Raw genomic sequence first — 17,833 nt, 5'->3', positions numbered from 1 at the left:
CGTAAGCTGTTGTTGTTTTTAGCGTCTTTTTATTGTGTTAATTTTGTATTTTAATCCTCGAGAGCAGCGAGCACTGGTTCCCGTATTTCCAATTCAAGAGCTTGTCAGATCTACATACAAAGGCTTATACAACACCCCCGCTTGGTTTATATCAAGATACGGCGGATATTTCTGACCTTACCAAAGCCGATCAAAATTCTGATATCTGTGAGTAAATGAGCTGGAGAGAAGAGTTCTCGACAGATAAAAAGGAATATTGTAAAGACGGACACCTATCATCAGCGATGCAAATTCGTAAGTTTTAATTGACAGCGAGATCAAATTTGTAGACCATCTGATTGGATTGGCTGTTGCTGAACTTCTTACAAATTAAAGATTGCATGACTCGCGTGCTTTCCGGTTAAAATCCCCATATTAAACGGGAAGAAATTGTCATTACAGACACATTGCTGCGTGCTGAAAATGACAATATTATTTTTAGGGATTTTCTAAAACGGAAACACTTTTCACATCCGGGTGGACTTATACGGACCACCAGAACGCCGTAAAACCCTGAAAGAAAACAAAATAGGACAAACGAAATTTAATTTTGAAAAACATTCAAAGAAGCCGGCGAAGTGCGCCACATGGAAACCTTTTCAACACAGCTTTCGTCTGAATGATCACACTTCTAAATTTCATCCGCTGAGAAGCTGGAAGATCAGTAGCGATAATCACAACACTCTCCCGCGAATTACGATCACGAGCTGGCGGTCGGTTTCTCCTCACAATTTAAAGTATCAAGTTTGTTGACTTCGTAGGCCTGGAAAGCACAGAGAACGCTTTTTTTTTCTCTCAAAGGAAAACTTTCCAATCTTTTTTTGTTTGATCAAAGGTTCTATTCATTGTGGAAGATCACCCTGGCGCATTTGTTCCGGGCATTCTCAAGCACTATAAAAAACAACCTGTCGGACAGCTGAAAAAAGTGTAAAAACGCCTGGTTTGTTTTAGCTTGTTTACAAGATACTTTGCACAATTCTATTCATGAACGGAGAGAGTATTGCGCAAAATATTTTGCCAAAGCGCGAGAACTGATCCAGAGCGATCCATTCGTCGGTACTCAAATGGGATGTTGTCAGTTTGAAAAATAATTTTCACCGAGATACCAGGGTCGTTTTCAAGACAAAGGAATAAAGAATTCCGCAACCTTTAGATACAAACAATTCTACAACCTGAGTTAAGTGGAAACCACCAGACCAAATGATATTCTTTTGTCTGGTGTTTAGGAGGTGAGGTTCGATAGGGAAGTTATTACGATGAAGCCAACAAACCTTCCCTTCCCGGAGAGCCACATGCAACAGAAACGGTGGACTTAATTGGCTTCTTTTACTCACGATTGTCGAAACGATGTTGGCAAAAAATAACAGGTAGATCGAAATGACATTTTAAACCAGCTTCGTTCAATTAAATCCCCGGCGATCGAAAATATTAGCGCTAGGTAAGCTCACGGCTTGAAAGGTATCACAAATGGACGGGACTCAATTTAAACTGAGAAACGTGTTAAAAATGTGCTCGGGAGCTATTATGGTCTGTTTCATAAAAATAACACTTATTGTTCAGTTTTCAATGTATCGGCGACCCAAATTAGCGTTTAAAGACTAAACGTTTCTGGGGAGACAATAACAGTTTTCAAACATGCCTGCTTTAAACCAAGTTGTAAGCCAATATTGGGAAATTGTACTCCGCGCATAAAATGAAGTTAAAGTAGATTCGATTTAAGATAAAGACAACTTAACTTTTCTAGTTTGACTGAAGGACTTGAAAGTCCGTCTTAAATGCGAAGGCTTTTAATCGCGAGTGGCCGGCGAAAAAGCAATATAGCATTTCAAATTTGTAATGGACATTTTATTGTGACAGAAGACTAAAAAAAGGCGGTGAATAGCCTGTGTCGCCTGAAGGCTTCTTCAATTCATTCCCGGCTAATGTTCCAACACCTTCCTCAGAAAGCGATAAAAATTGTGGATGTCCTCAAAGATATCGCTGACATCCACCAGGAAATTGTTGTCCGATAAGCTTCATGTGGCCAGTCACGTCTTAAAAAGTAGGACACCAGTTAAACTGACTCAAAATCTCTGTCTCTCGTACTGAAAACTACTTGGAAATTTATACAGTTTATTTTTATACCGAGGTAACAAGCGTCACCTTGCTGGGTTAATTCACGCTACGCTTAAATTTATTAACGTTTTTCGATTTTGGACAGGCAATATTGAAGCTACATTTTCAGAACCAAATTTGTTCTTGGCGTAAAAAAGGGGCAAAGTAAAGCAAGTTAAAGGCGAAGAGAAAATTTACTCCAAATACACTGAATTCAAAGCCAACAAAATTCAACATCTATCCAATCAAAGACAATGAAACTGACTGCAGGTGTCAACACAACGAATTTTGTAAGCTTACTATGCTATCACTATCATGTAATGGTTTTAGAATGGTTTAACATTTTTAGAAAATGCAAGTAAGTTAAGTATGCAGCTGACAAACTGCAGCTCTTTGCAACCTAATCTGAATTTCCAAACAGAATGAAAAGAGATAACAGCTGAAACTTGTAGGAAAAATGTCTGGAAATTTATTCTGTAACAATTAACTCTAAAAAAGAAACTGTCGATAATTGCGCGTGTATTTAAATGTTTTCTTTTTTGAAGTCTTTTTATTTTCATACGATCAGAAGTTCACTATCGCGGTGTTTTTGTTCAATTCTTTTCAAAATGAGCAGTGTCTTTTCATGGACACATGTAAACAATCGCGTTTCAGAAAAGAAAACAGTTCGCAGCTGTTTAATCTAAAGCATTTTGACTCGAAAAATACATCTACAATATATAAAAGTTAACAACTACCGCACGATTAAACCATTATTAATCTGAAAGTCACGTTCCTTAAAAATACATCACTCAGAGAAAACGCAATCAATTCTTGAGCTTTCTCTATAATAAGAATGGTTGGCTCAGTATGAGTGTAATCGTAACCTTGGAATCAGAGGAAAAAAATTTTTCTGAGCCCATTTAAATGACAGCTACTGGGTCATGATTTATGGTTTTTAAATGAAAGCGACTGGATCATGATTTAGTCTCTCCTGTATTGTATTATTATGTTATCTAACTTCGAGTTTGGATGAAATTCGAATCTGCTTTCCTCTTTATTGCGCTCGCTTCAAGGTGGTCCTAACTTTTAAGTCTGTGGATTAAATCCTGAAAAATTGTGCTCAGTTTTCTGAAAAGTTTTTGTAATTTCTGAAATTTTGCCAAAAAGTTGTAAAAATAATAGTTGCATGCGGCGGCGAGTGACCGAATTTTAAATGCCGCGCCTCACAACAATTCCCGGTTGTGTTTTACTGATTTTCAACCAAAGCGTTAATTAATTTCTAAATTCATTTTCTTTTTCAAATAAAAAACGGTGGCTTTAAGTTTTATATGTCCATGCATTTATTTGCGCAAGTAAAAATGTTCGTGGCAGCCGTAATCCAGTGCGAAAAGCATGGCAAGTGCGCTTACGAGTTTTCAAAAAATGCCCTTGAATATTATTTCGTTCAGAAAATAGAGAGATTTATACCGCAGAAGAAATGACCACGTGACCATGTTTACACTATATTTGCCGCTCGCTGTTTTCAGTTTCTCAGTAAAAATGAGTAGTTTTGCTTTAGCATGCAAGGCCAAAATTATTCTGCATTACTCTCATCTATGTACTCATTTTTCAGTTTCAAGTTTTGCAAGAAAACATTAACGGGAATCTCACGTTTGCCGCTAACGCTATTCTAAATTTCTCTTATGATTCTGCACGCGCGAGATCTCGAGTTCTGCCGCCATACGACCATACATTTATACGTTAATCAACGTTGACTAAACCAATCTCCCAATGTTATTTTAAGATCTAGGCATTGACAGATCCTGAACTTTGAAATGAATGACTTCAGTTTTTTTTTTATATTAAAAAAAAAGTACCCTGCTTTAAATTTCCAGATGGTCTTGCGTAATGATATTGGGACGCTAAAAATATAGTTACATTTTAGGTTGACTAAATCTGCAATGTGTCTTTTGAGCTTTCGATCTCATTTTTCATGTTGATTACCGGAAAAAGAAAAAAATCATAGCTTTCTTGTATACCTTCCAAAAACTGTTAAAATACTTAGGTTTTTTAATATCCCGTGACAATGTTCCGTACCAAATGAATGTTTATACTAAAGCTCTGTCAAGAATATGTATTTTTTCTGAGGTTAAAAATAACTAATTAAAAGGCAAATATATTCCTTGCGAGTTCTCTTGATTGAGTAAATTATTTCCAAATAAGACTCAAATTTCTTCTCGTGTCAGAGTTGCCGAAAAAACACAAGTCTGGATATCACGAGAACTCAGAATTTTGAGCTGAACAGCAAAAAATGCATTTTATAAATAAATTCTACAACTCATTAATGAGCGCTAAAATTCCGGAAATAAAATTCAACAATTTTGAAAGAGGACTGACATTCTTCGAATCTTGATGAGCATGCTTCTGTTTTGGCGGTTTATTCCGTTTTGTATTATCATAGCATATTTTTTTAAAGAAGTGGTCCGCGGAAATTCTACCATTATTTGAGAAAACGGCAACGTTGCCAAACAGCGCATAGCTCGCCAAATTATTTGTTCGTTTGGTAAGTGGTCTTCACTGACAGCTGGCGGTTTTCGGCATAAATTGGTTCTCATATGTCTGTAAGCGTATACTTATCCATAACGCAGGTTTGGCGACTTATACCTCGCTTTGAGAAAGCGAGTTAAGTCTTGTCTGACCTCTGAAAAACTGAAATCCGGATCTGCCCACCCCGCCCCCCAGAACAAAAAAAAAACCTTTTTGCCCGTCCCTTCCCCCCTCCCAACTTGTTTTCGTAAACACTGTGTGAATAGAATGAGTGAAAGAAACACGAAAATATACCCAGGAACCGTAGCATCAAATAGAAAAACCGATTTTTGTGGGAGGAAATCTTTTCTTGATTTTACGTAAAAGATCATACGTCGCTTTTCTCAGAGATTCTTTTCGCATTCGGGAGACTCTCGGATAATCCGGTCGAGTTGGCATCTCTGTTTTTGGACACTGATACAACGATATAAACCCGTATAACACCAAGCGCTTGGTCACCAGTCGCCATCTTGGATTGCAATAACCCGAAGGACCTGGGGCCTAGACAGGCTAACTGCACGATATAGCTTGGACAGCTAGGCATTCGTACACAGAACTGCAAAATATATGCCACAAAAAAAAAAAAAAAAAAAAAAAAAAAAAAGAACTGAAAGGTTAACTCAAAATTCCAAGGAGAAGGTGGATCACTTAATATTGACAAAGAAGGACAGCAAATTCCACAATGCCGTCTGGAGCCTGTGCATTCTTACCGCAGCGAGCTGCGATAGAGAGAACTGAAAATTTGTAAAGCAATTACCTGCCATCGAACTGACGGCCAATTTGCGTCAACTGAAAGGGCTTCAAAGTATTTTTTATAATATAAGAACGTCTTCCTTTGAACTGAAGCTGAACACTCAATTTTTTAGGGGATTTGTGGATGGAATATTTTTGCAATTGCGAAAACAATTCAAGGTGCTTTGTCGGTTAATCACCTCGAAATCAACTAAAAAAACAGTTCTGTTGCTGATGTCGAACTATTTTCATTGTAAAATGAAGCTACAAGCTCCAATTCGAACACTTTGATATCCAAGATCTTAATATACGCAGTTGATTATTCTTCAAGTTGTTCTTTTTCAAGAGGAACGTGAAATTTTAATTACATTTAATATTGTGTCAGTATTCAGCTCTTCTCGTTTTAAAACAAATGAAAAACAAATTTATAAGCAAATTTCAAGCTTGTGTACGTTCTTAGCAAGCTCTTAACTCTTTGACCCTTCTCAGTCTAAACGCTCTAACAAAAAAAGGCTGCCAAGCAGTAAAAAGAAAAAGAAAAAATATTGCATTTACCACAAACACTGCTTTGATCGGCCGGATGTTATAAAAATAGCTAAAGTTGGTTTACCACAGACATTAGACGGTAAACCTCAACCAGCGAGCGACAAAGCAACTAACTTGCTTCCAGTTGCAATTTATCTGAATGGCACATTGTTCAAGGAATTGAATTCTCTGTTGTTTAGAAGTTCCTTTACACACGCGGAGGTCAACAAACCTAAATTCCATCAGCGCGATATCTGCCTACCACGCAAGGCACATTTGTTTGTAAACAAAACTTTGAAATCACATATCGAAGGCTTATTTTTATCGTAATCGAGTCTCTAAATAGAAAACTTCAAAACATTCAAGTCCAACCCACCCACGTATCCACGCGAGCCAGCAGTCGCAACAATCTTTTCCTGGAGTGCTGGCTTGCGACCAACAGGAAAAAATATTGTAATAATAAACGAGATACATTTGAAGTAAAAGAAGCCAAAACGACGGCACACCGGACATGCCGCTTGACCTCAAAGTCTGAGAATTTACGAAAGCCGACCGCAGATTTACGAAATGATCGATGAAAAGGCCATTTAAAAGTTCAAATACGAGAGCTACGTCGTTTTGTATTGATGCGTTCAAGAGGTGAATCGGAATGATCTAACTTGACACTTTCATACATCATAGATATTATAACATAACAAGCCGCCATTTTTAAGAAAAACAAAAGCACACTCTCGAAGCAAGTTAAACGGTATCGTTTTATGCTTTGCCCTTATGATGCAATATCATAAAATATATTTCCAGATTCCAAACATCTTCCCGCTTTCTCTGTTCATATATTTTGTTTTTTCAAAGCTATTTCGGCGGGAATTTACAGCCAATTTGCTGCCAAAAGTAGGCGTCGCCTTAACTTTATGCAATGTGCAAAATGAAAATTGTTGCACGGTAAATTGAGCAAGAACTTATGGGCACTGAACACAAGGCTGTTACTTACAAATTGCGCGAAAATGCCGCCCGTATAATTTTCCCAACTGTAATTTGATTCCAAACTATAGAAAACTGTATATTTCTAGAAACTTGTAAATTATAATGTATCATGAGTGAGAGTCTCGAGAAACGACTCTTTGTTCTGGAAAAGAGATTGACGGGAGAATTATTTCTGCGCTCAAAATTACGAAAAGATATGTTAAATAAAACCCAATGCTTTATTGACACACCACCTTTTTACAGTCCAAATTCAGTTTCGGCCACACAACCTGAAGTGTATGGGCGACTTGGAGACAAAGACGCCAGGGCGCACGTTTAGGGAGGTGGGACTTGCAACTGAAGGCCGCAATCTGCTAACATATCTGCGTCCCTAAGTTCATGTCCCCCTGCGGCCACTCCCAACTTCGCGCCTCCATGTCCCTGATATCGATCGAGTCCCATTTTCAAACGTCACCTAACCGCGCACCCTGGAGTTCCCGTCAAACTCTGCATTCCACTTTTAGCCCCAACCACACCCCTATGATACAGGAATTGAAATAAATATGTGCATATCAATGTCTGCGTACATCGCGCACTGTGAATTGACAAAAATAGAATACGCCATTATAATTTCCGAGTTGCGAGCTGTGAACCTCATTACGAAAGCGAGGCTAAGTGCAAAGCTTTCCATGTGAAAATTAGTTTTGTTTGCATATGAATAAAAACTAATTTTCACATGAAGCCTCGTTTCCATAATGAGGTTCAAAGCAACTCTGAAATGGCCAGAGCTATCACAGAGGCTTAGTTACCCGCTAAATTACCCGCTTAATTACCCGGGGTACATGTACAAGAGGCTTTTCGTGCGCGGTTTCCGGTTCCGGTATCCAGAATCCTCCCGGCGCGCGAGAAAAAACCTCTGGTGCCCAGGGCAAGGCTCGGTGAACACGCATTTGACACAACAGGGACCTCAAGCAACCACCATTGCAACGCCAACGAAAACGTCTCTAAGAAATACATATTCTCGTTATCGGATCTAATTCTTGCAACTTATTGATTTGTACAATATGGCAGAAATATTCTGAAGCATAATTACCTTTAATTCCGGAAAAAGAAAGGAAAATTCACGGTCGTGTGTAGTCTGAAATGTCAGCCGTCTCCTCCCTCTAACCAACAGGGGGCGTGGGGGAGGAGACGGCTGACATTTCAGACTAGGTCGTTTGCCCAAGTTTTCCGTTAAACTTTTAATTTGGGTATTTCACGATCTTGTTATGCATTTTATAGCACAAGTACAGAAACCATTGAGTTTGCTCAGTAAACATTTTGTTTTTTGCCATTCTCGTTGCTGTTGTCGTCATGTTTGCTCAAAGGTCCGTTTAAATAAGCGAATTTTCATGCAGCTTCTGTCGCACTTCACTGCAATTTTTCTCCCGCAAGGCTGCAACTACAAACCAGCTGCGATTTTAGCGCGATATCGCTGTACATTTTCTGAGAAATCATGCGAATTTGCGTTAAGTTTCAAACATGTTCGAAACCCCTGCGATATCGCGGCCAACAAATCGTGCTGAAATAGCCGATTAGTTTACACATGCCACTTAAAATTGCATATTGAGCGCGAAAAAAGTTGCGTTTAAAACAGTGCGACAAAAATTGCTCAAAACCTGCATGTGTCCCTGGTATCTTGACACATGTAAACGTCACCACTTTTCTAAGCTTTCGTTCGTACTTTCTCTTATTCCACGATGATAGAAAGTTTGTCTGTTACCATGACAGTGAATACCTCGTTCCTCGCACCAGACCAGTTCATGTCTATTTTCACGAAAAAAAGGTTCGTGATTTTCAAACCAATGATCGCAGCAAAAGTCAGGAAAAAAGAAGTTGATTTCTTTTCTGGCGGAATCGTCTGAATCTGTAAGACATATTATAGGAATCCTTAGTTCACCAAAATACGTTCACTTTTGTTATACAGTGGAACCCCGCTTTATGGACACCCACTAAATACGGACACCCACCAAATACGGACACCTTGTATTAAAGCCCGTTTAAACGGTTTCAACATTTGCTTCAACATGCGTTCAACTCTTTGTTGAACAAATGTCGGGGGCGTTGAGGTCGTTCAACATTGTTGAAAGTGCAAAAAATGTTGAAAGCGTGCTGAATCAAATTGAAATAAGTTTAAACTTTTATTCAACATCGATTCAACATTTCCTTTCCTCTCGAAAATGTCGAATGCCGTTGAAGCCGTTTGGCGGAATACTCATTACCGTGTTTAACATTTGCTTAACATCTGTTCAACTTTTGTTGAAAGCATGTTGGTCAAATGTTGAAACCGTTTAAACGGGCCTTTACGGACAATATTCTTGGTCTCGCACCAAACATTTTCCAATTAACCCGCTATAAAGATATTCCGGAATACGGACACTTTTTCTGGTCCCAACTGTGTCCGTACATTAAATCGCAGTTACACGTGATTTTCAAAGCTAAACAGTTTACAATTTGTGCGAGGTTCAAACAAGCCAACAAGCCAACAAGCATTGGACGACAACAGGTTGCACTTTGCACACTTTTGGGCGCGGGCTTTTGGGACACCTCCGGAATAGGAATACACGGAATCAGGGTGGTGTTCATTGTCTTTTGGTACTATCCTGTTTTCGGAATGAACAGAATAGTGAACAGTTTACTCTGAGTAAGAGGAACTGCCGTTTTTTGGGAAGGTTTTTGGGTTAACAGCAAGAGGCAAAATTGCATTGTTTTTGCAACTGATAATCTGTGATTTTCTTATTCCCGAACCGTAACAAGAATCAGCCTGCACGCAGACGTGAGCAGGGACGTGTGCGCGCGCTGGCTATAAAGGTAGTCAGTAAAAAGAACCATTAAGGCAAACAGTGGCTTCAGCGTACCTGAACCGTGTGTAGCATTTCTGGTGTCACTTGTGCCATATAACGCTCTGATGCTCGTGGGAGCGATATCTCTTGCTCTGGAAAATACAAACCAAATTAAATTGATTTAACACCGAAACAAAAAAAGGCGATTGATATGGCAATGTGAAGTTACCGGCGGGTACCCAACACAACTTGCTTGCGCGCACCTTGCACAACCAAGTCACTGTCCACACGCATCATTTTCAATCGCTTTTATTTGAAAAAGATTTTTGAAACGCATGTGTTTCATCCAGATGTATCTGTGTTCACTGACTTCGTTGTCAACACGTAAACGATTCATAACGATCCCAAACGTTACTTTTTCTAGTGACTTCTATCGGTGCTGTTACATCACCGTTTTAGTTGGAGTTGGGCATACATAGTGCAGACAAGTGAAGATATCACGAATCAGTAGTTATGCTGCATTTCCCACTGACCAAATGAAAACATAGACTTTATATGAGCACGCATAAGTGTCAAAAAATACCTTACGTTGGTAAGGCCAAGACTATCCACTACAGTTGTAAATTTAATCATTTACTGTTATGTACAAAGATTTGCTGGTAGTTTTCATATCACTAAGTACAACAGCTTAATCAACTGATCAATCAACCAACCAACCAACAAATCAGTCAGTCAGTAAGTCAGTCACCCAGTCAGTCGGTCGCTCAGTCAGTCAGTCAGTCAGTCAGTCAGTCAGTCAATCAATCAGGCAATCAGTCAGGCAATCAGTCAGTCAGTCAATCAGTCAGTCAGTCAGTCAGTCAGTCGGTCAGTCGGTCAGTCAGTCAGTCAGTCAGTCAGTCGGTCAGTCAGTCAGTCAGTCAGTCAGTCAGTCAATCAATCAGGCAATCAGTCAGTCAATCAGTCAGTCAGTCAGTCAGTCGGTCAGTCGGTCAGTCAGTCAGTCAATCAATCAGACAATCAGTCAGTCAATCAGTTGGTCAGTCAGTCAGTCAGTCGGTCAGTCAATCAGTTGGTCAGTCAGTCAGTCAGTCGGTCAGTCAGTCAGTCAATCAGGCAGGAAGTCAGTCGGTTAGGCAGTCAGGCAATTAGACAGTCAGTCAGTCAGTCAGTCAGTCAGTTAATCAGTCAATCAAGGAAAAACCATCTGTCCTTCTTTTAAATGTGCCTTATCTCAAATCAATATGATAATACCAAATGGAAGGTTGTCACCTCTTAAAAAGACTTCACATATGTAGACTGCACTTGAGGTCTACAAGGATACAGAGTATTATTATTTCAAATAATACCTGTAAGTCTTTGTCGGTCCCATCAGTTCTCGCCAGTCTGTTATACCATTTTCTTTAGCAAGAACCATGGCTGTCATTGGACCACTACAAGGAAAAGAAAATGTAAACCATTTTAATTTAATCACCTGATAATCAAGCAGTCAGACATTGTATGATCACGCACTGTTTTTGCAACTTTGGAAAAAAATATTTATTTACTTAACATTTATATTACTCTTAATTTATTAATAAATGTTTTAAATATCATTTTTGTCATAAATACTGTTACCTGCTCATAATCCATGAATTTATTAATAAAATAATGTTTTAAATATTATTTTTGTCACATATACTGTTACCTGCTCATGAACCCAACCAGCCTGGTGTAGAAGAAGCGATCTGAGTAAATAAGCAAAGAACAATACAATGAAGCAAATTTTTAGAAGACAAAAATAATGTTTAAAGGAAAGTATTAAGCTAAACTGGAATTTCCAGAGGGATGGAGGTGGGGGATTTCAAGCCAATACACCTGTGGGGAAGGGTATTATTTTCTGGAAGAACAACACCTTTTTAATATTAACATGTGAACTCTGAAGTCCAAAAATCAGGCCAATTACATTCTACAATTCTACAAACTCAAGCCACTGGGGACTTAAAGGCTGTGGAAGTTGGTCAAACTTCCTGTTTTTGGAAGTACATCGCATTGTTCCAGAATATGACATCCATACATTTATGGGATTGGACTCTGCTCCCCTCTGCTCCACAAGGGTGAAAACAATATTCCTTTCTGGTAGAGTCTCCCTATAAAGCCCAATATATGGATCCCTCACCCCCATCCCCCTTCAGGCCACTCTGGCTGGGACTTGTTGGAGAACTGTTCAGGGAATTAAGGCCCTTGAGCTTACATGAGAGAGGTTATATTTCAGTACGGGACAGTGAACAATTTCCTTAATATTACTTCTTTTGTTTACGCAGACTACTGTACAATCAACAGTGAACACAAACGACTTGTCCCCTCAATTAAGTAAGTTTAAATCAGTGAAAAATGACACCAATAAATAAGATTTTTGGTAAAACTGGGTAGTTCACATGACAGGACTCATCCTTTGAATTTGTCACAGGTGATTAAGCTAAGCTCATCACCTGTGCCAACCTTGAAGTCCTGTAACTATCAGAATTTGAAACTTGGATCTAGAGCTACAATAATATACGAGTAAGTCTTGTATTTTCACACTGTATACCGGTATGCTACATCCCAAGACAAAGCAATCTCTGACCTAAAAATGCAGTGTAACAAGAACGTATTCCTGACCTTTGTGTTCCTCATAAAATTTCTCTGCTTCCTGTTGACTGAACTTGGCAACTTTAGATTGAACCACAAGGAATCCATTGTCTCTGATGATGGTCTTCACCTCCTGACATGGGTTCAATAATTAAATTAAGTTGAGTCAATTCCACCAAATCTCACTGGAGAATCAACATTCTTCTGACCGTGATAAAGTGAATACAGGTTACAAAGTTTTTCTTTCTCACCACCACAGGTAACCTGAACTCTTTATAGTTTCTTTACAATGATGTAATAAAAATAAAATGACTTAGCTTTGAGTCAGTCTTTTAACTTGTAATCGATTTGGAAAGGATTTACCCCGGTGGGGGGGGGGGGGGGGGTGGGGAGTACTCCCTTATATGGGCTATATAGGTATGTGCGGCCCCAAAGGGTATGGTTTTTCAGCCGCTTTGGTCATAAATAGGGTATCGATATTTGCACTCTAGTCTTGAATTTGTTTTTTTTTTTGGAAGAAGCTACTTCTTCATCATGATGTTTACGGCAACTGTGTACGTGTTGTAACGGCTTGTCACACGCTCCGGTCACGCGCTGGTCTCCAGGAGTTTTTGAACTGAAGTTGACCAGGAACTATCAGGTCATAAATAGGGTATCAAATTGATGGTCAGGTCATAAATAGGGTGGGGAAAATCACAGATTTTGGTCATAAATAGGGTAAGGTTTTTGGGAAGTGGGCCGCAGACCCCTATCCAATTTGTTTGGGAGTACCCCCCCCCCCCCCCTCTTCGGGGGTTTATATATATATACAGATCAATAACTTATTGAAAAAGATTTGACCAATAATTATTGTAGGACTGAGTAGTAGTATATGGCGCGTTTTTAGTGTCAAAATTCAAACTATCAATTCAAATATTCGATCCTTCAATTCAAACCTGCAATTGTTCAGTTCAAACATTCGATCCTTCAATTCAAATCTGCAATTGTTCGGTTCAAACTTTCGATCCTTCAATACAAACATTCAATCCTTCAGTGCAAAAATGGAATGGGTCGATTCAAACATTCCATCATTCAATCCAAATATGGAATTGTTTGTTTCAAACATTCGATTCTTCAATCCAAACACCCTTTTCTTCAATCCAGAAATGCCATTCTTCAAGTTAAACATGCATTCATTGTCTTGCCTGGCCTATCATTCAGTTCAAGCATGCATTTCGTCGATTCAAACATGCCATTTTTCAATTCAAACATTTGATCATTCAATCCAAACGTGTATTTCTTCAATTAAATCCTGAAACTCAAACACTACACCATAAATTCCGCTTTCAATTTCGATAGAAAATGCTGAAATCCTGCTGTTGAAACATTCTGCACTTTAATTTTAAGATATGAAATCCAGATTATAAATTCAAACATAGTCTCACAATGTAGTTGTGCAGTGGCTCGATTCAAACATTCACTTCGGCGATTCAAACATTCAGCTCAGCAGTCCAAACTTTCAGTTCCTCTCCAGTAGTCTGGAACCGAGGGGACTCTGTAAAACAAGGATACGGACGGGTGGATGCGGACGGCGGATTAAATTTATTGGTTAATTGTCACCTTCTAAGAAATGCTAGCTTTGGCTTTTTTTTAATTTTTTTTTTTTTAATTTGAATTGATTTTATATTTTATTGTCAGTCAAACAGCGAAAACGCTATGAGATGTTTCTTCTCGTTTTTCAACCAAATCAGTCTGAGTTTGCAGTGGAACTCGGTACATTAGTCAACACACCATCCGGAAAAACAACAAGTTCACATTCATGAACATTTACAGGATAATCTGATTAACAGGTAAGGTACTGTACGAGCTTTTGTTAGGCATTAAAGATTGGAAATCGTGGTTATTGTTCGAACAGACAGATCGATACAAGTTATTAAAAAATTATTTTAAGATGTCCAAAGATTTCCCGGTGTAGGATTTCTGAACGTGTCATTTTCTTCCCTTTAAATTTGTACACAAGCGAAATTTTCCTTGCAATATGGGGGCTTTTTTTGATCGGGTTTTGCGTCTTTTCGGTTTTGATATTCATTGCGGATTTTGGTTTTTCTGATCTTGGAACATTCAGATTATTTTATCCGACAGAAAAACATGTTTTTTTCGGTCAGTTTCTGGTTTTCCTCCCGTTGCCTCGGCGGCGGCCTTCAGTCCCCAGTCAGGTCAGGGGTCGTCTTCTCCGTGAACTTGGTACAGTCGAACCTCGATTATCCGGACTCGTTGGAACTTGAATAAAATGTCCGGATAATCGAAAATATGAATATTAATGAGACAGGAATGTAAAAAAAATGTAATAAAGAAAGCAGAATTTGTCTAACCAACCGGTTGATGCTTTGAAGCTTTCGCGATTGGTCGAACCAGGCCCCAGTTGTTCAAAGAGTGGATAACTTTATCCACCGGATAAGTCGCTATCCAGCGGAGCAAATGTACTCTAACTACCGGTAACGCCTTTCGGCAAGTTTTCCACACAATCCCATACTTAAATTTGACATATGTTTCTACTCTATCCATAAATTATAGGGTTATTGGGAAAATCTTGCACGCATTTCATCTGCTGGATAGCAACCTATCCAGTGAATAAAGCTATCCGTTCTTTGAACAACTGGGGCCAGGCGTATAAGGTTTTATCCAATTGCTCTGACACGTTCGCAAATCTGATGCAGGGAAATCTTTGGACGTCTTAAAATAATTTTTTAATAACTTGTATCGATCTGTCTGTTCGAACAATAACCACGATTTCCAATCTATAATACCTAACAAGAGCTCGTACAGTACTTTACCCGTTAATCAGATTATCCTGTAAATGTTCATGAATGTGAACGTGTTGTTTTGCCGGATGGTGTGTCGTACTTATGTACGGAGTTCCACTGCAAACTCAGACTGATTTGGTTGAAAAACGAGAAGAAACATTCCACAGCGTTTTCGCTGTTTGACTGATAATAAGATATAAAATTAATTCAAATCAAAAAAAATAAAAATAAAATTTAAAAAAAGCCAAAGCTAGCATTTCTTAGAAGGTGACAATTAACCAATAAATTTAATCCACCGTCCGCATCCGCCCGTCCGTATCCTTGTTTTACAGAGTCCCCTCCGTTCCAGACTACTGGCGAGGAACTGAAAGTTTGGACTGCTGAGCTGAATGTTTGAATCGCCGAAGTGAATGTTTGAATCGAGCCACTGCACAACTACATTGTGAGACTATGTTTGAATTTATAATCTGGATTTCATATCTTAAAATTAAAGTGCAGAATGTTTCAAAAGCAGGATTTCAGCGGAATTTATGGTGTAGTGTTTGAGTTTCAGGATTTGATTGAAGAAATGCACGTTTGGATTGAATGATCAAATGTTTGAATTGAAAAATGGCATGTTTGAATCGACGAAATGCATGCTTGAACTGAATGATAGGCCTGGCAATACAAGGAATGCATGTTTAACTTGAAGAATGGCATTTCTGGATTGAAGAAAAGGGTGTTTGGATTGAAGAATCGAATGTTTGAAACAAACAATTCCATATTTGGATTGAATGATGGAATATTGAATCGACCCATTCCATTTTTGCACTGAAGGATTGAATGTTTGTATTGAAGGATCGAAAGTTTGAACCGAACAATTGCAGATTTGAATTGAAGGATCGAATGTTTGAATTGAAAGATTGAATGTTTGAATTGAAGGATCGAATGTTTGAATTGATAGTTTGAATTTTGACACTAAAAACGCGCCATAGTAGTAAAAGCTTGACTGTGCTTATCACAAACATAAATTCAAATTTTAAAAATTACTGCTTATTCTAGATTGTGCTTTTCCAGAAAATATCCGTACCTCCCCCACCCCTCTGAAAATTTCAATTTAGCTTCATACTTTCCTTTACTTTTTTTGCCTACGAGCCTCTCTCCCCACCCTCCTGGAATTTCTAATCTCAATGGATATTTTGTGGAATAACATAATGGTCTACACTGAATACTGCTTATATCTACTAAGCAGCGTTGGCATCTCGGTCAGCCAACGGTGACTTGTTTGTTTTCTTCAGAAAATTTGCGATTTTACCCTTTTTTGCCCTTTGAATGAAAAAGAAAACAAATCTCTTTTCCTGTTGTCTTGTCATTATTTTCGAAAGGATTGGAACTACATAAGGCATATTAGTGATTGCATGATGTCACCATTGTAACACTAGTTAAAATTGTATTACTTTTCAAACATTGTTCTTTTTATCTGCAGGTAATATATATGATACCCACTAATTAACAATTATTCCATGAGCGCGCGTTAGATATGAGATGATAGATAGCCAACGAGGCGCGTAGCGCCGAGTTGGCTATAATCATCTCATATCCAACAAGCGCAAGTGGAATAACTGTTTTATTAAAAACAACCGAGAAATATTGCTAGATCTTACTGATTTCGCTGTGCAAGAACGACCAGAAGGCAATTTAATGGTCGCCATTTCTCGGCCATGGTATAATTGCTCATATACAATGGCCGCTAAGTGAATCACATCCCTCAAATTGCATTATACAATGATGCAGTTTTTAATAATGAAGATTATAACATAATTTATATGGTAATACCATGTGTACAGTACGTGGCTGTTAATTTTGTGAAAATCTGCCTACCCCACCCATACACTCCGTCATCTTTGAAGTTTTTGTGGATTATTTTCAACATTTCATCGAACGTACAACCCTGTAAACACAAATTTGATCAAATTTTCCCTAGTGCGAGCGGGCCCAAGATGTACGATTTTAAAACTCTCGAGTCTGTGGATGAAATCCGTCGTGGCGTCGTGGTGTGAATCTTTCCTGCTGTTTAGAAATATTATAATCCATGAAATTTGAGTCGCAGTCAAACATTGCCGACGGGAACTTTCCTCAAGTACTTCCTCACCTTGGTTCTAACTGGGTGTACCATCAAGTCCGGTTTCAGAATCGCCAGTGTTAACTTTAGACGGCTTCGCCCCATAACGAAGTGAAGACAATCGATCATAAACCGAATGTTCTTGTTCCCTGTCGTGCTTCGTTGTGCAGAACGCTTACCCCCAAGCCTCCTTTACTTTCTGCTTGGAATTTATACAAAGTAAAACCGTTCACTCCGGATGGTCGAATTTCATCTGATGATACGAAAAAACTTCTTAAATAGTTCGTGCAACTGACCAGATTGCTCTGTTATTGTTTTTCTTGTCTGTTTTCCGCGCTTGTACATTGTTCTTCAAGGCGTTACGAGCGTGTAATCCGCATGCATCACGCGTGCGTCAGATCCCAGGGACATACGTCACGCCACACCCGTCAAAAGAACGTGGTTTACTAATTTAAAACAGGTCTTAAGTGGAATCGTGAGCTTCAAGGAAGTAGTGCCATTTTACAGAAAAAAAATTTCTCCTTGAAGTGGTAGGAAACTGGCCGAATTCTAAAAGATACTACTTTTTAGATTTTTTTCTATATGTCACGCTGAATTGCGTTACACCACTTTCACTT

The 17,833-nt window shown here is 38.7% G+C and overlaps 1 protein-coding gene across 1 annotated transcript; it reads right to left on the bottom strand.

Annotated features, from left to right (window-relative positions):
- Positions 1-7,116: 7,116 nt before the first annotated feature.
- On the bottom strand, positions 7,117-17,595 carry LOC146485957 (nucleoside diphosphate kinase 6, mitochondrial-like). Its single transcript, XM_085102656.1, has 7 exons — positions 17,247-17,595; positions 12,363-12,465; positions 11,410-11,449; positions 11,072-11,155; positions 9,798-9,874; positions 8,160-8,806; positions 7,117-7,712 (listed from the first exon to the last, which is right to left on the bottom strand). Exons 1-6 carry the CDS (start codon positions 17,343-17,345, stop codon positions 8,595-8,597), a joined length of 615 nt encoding a protein of 204 aa, XP_084958782.1. The 5' UTR covers positions 17,346-17,595; the 3' UTR covers positions 7,117-7,712; positions 8,160-8,594.
- Between the last annotated feature and the right edge of the window lie 238 nt (positions 17,596-17,833).

Source organism: Pavona decussata, unplaced genomic scaffold (genome assembly GCF_977016875.1).
Source record: "Pavona decussata unplaced genomic scaffold, jaPavDecu1.1 SCAFFOLD_23, whole genome shotgun sequence".
Lineage (NCBI taxonomy): Eukaryota > Metazoa > Cnidaria > Anthozoa > Scleractinia > Agariciidae > Pavona > Pavona decussata.
The sequence above is the reverse complement of the archived record's forward strand: the minus strand, read 5'-3'. Positions and strand labels throughout refer to the sequence as shown.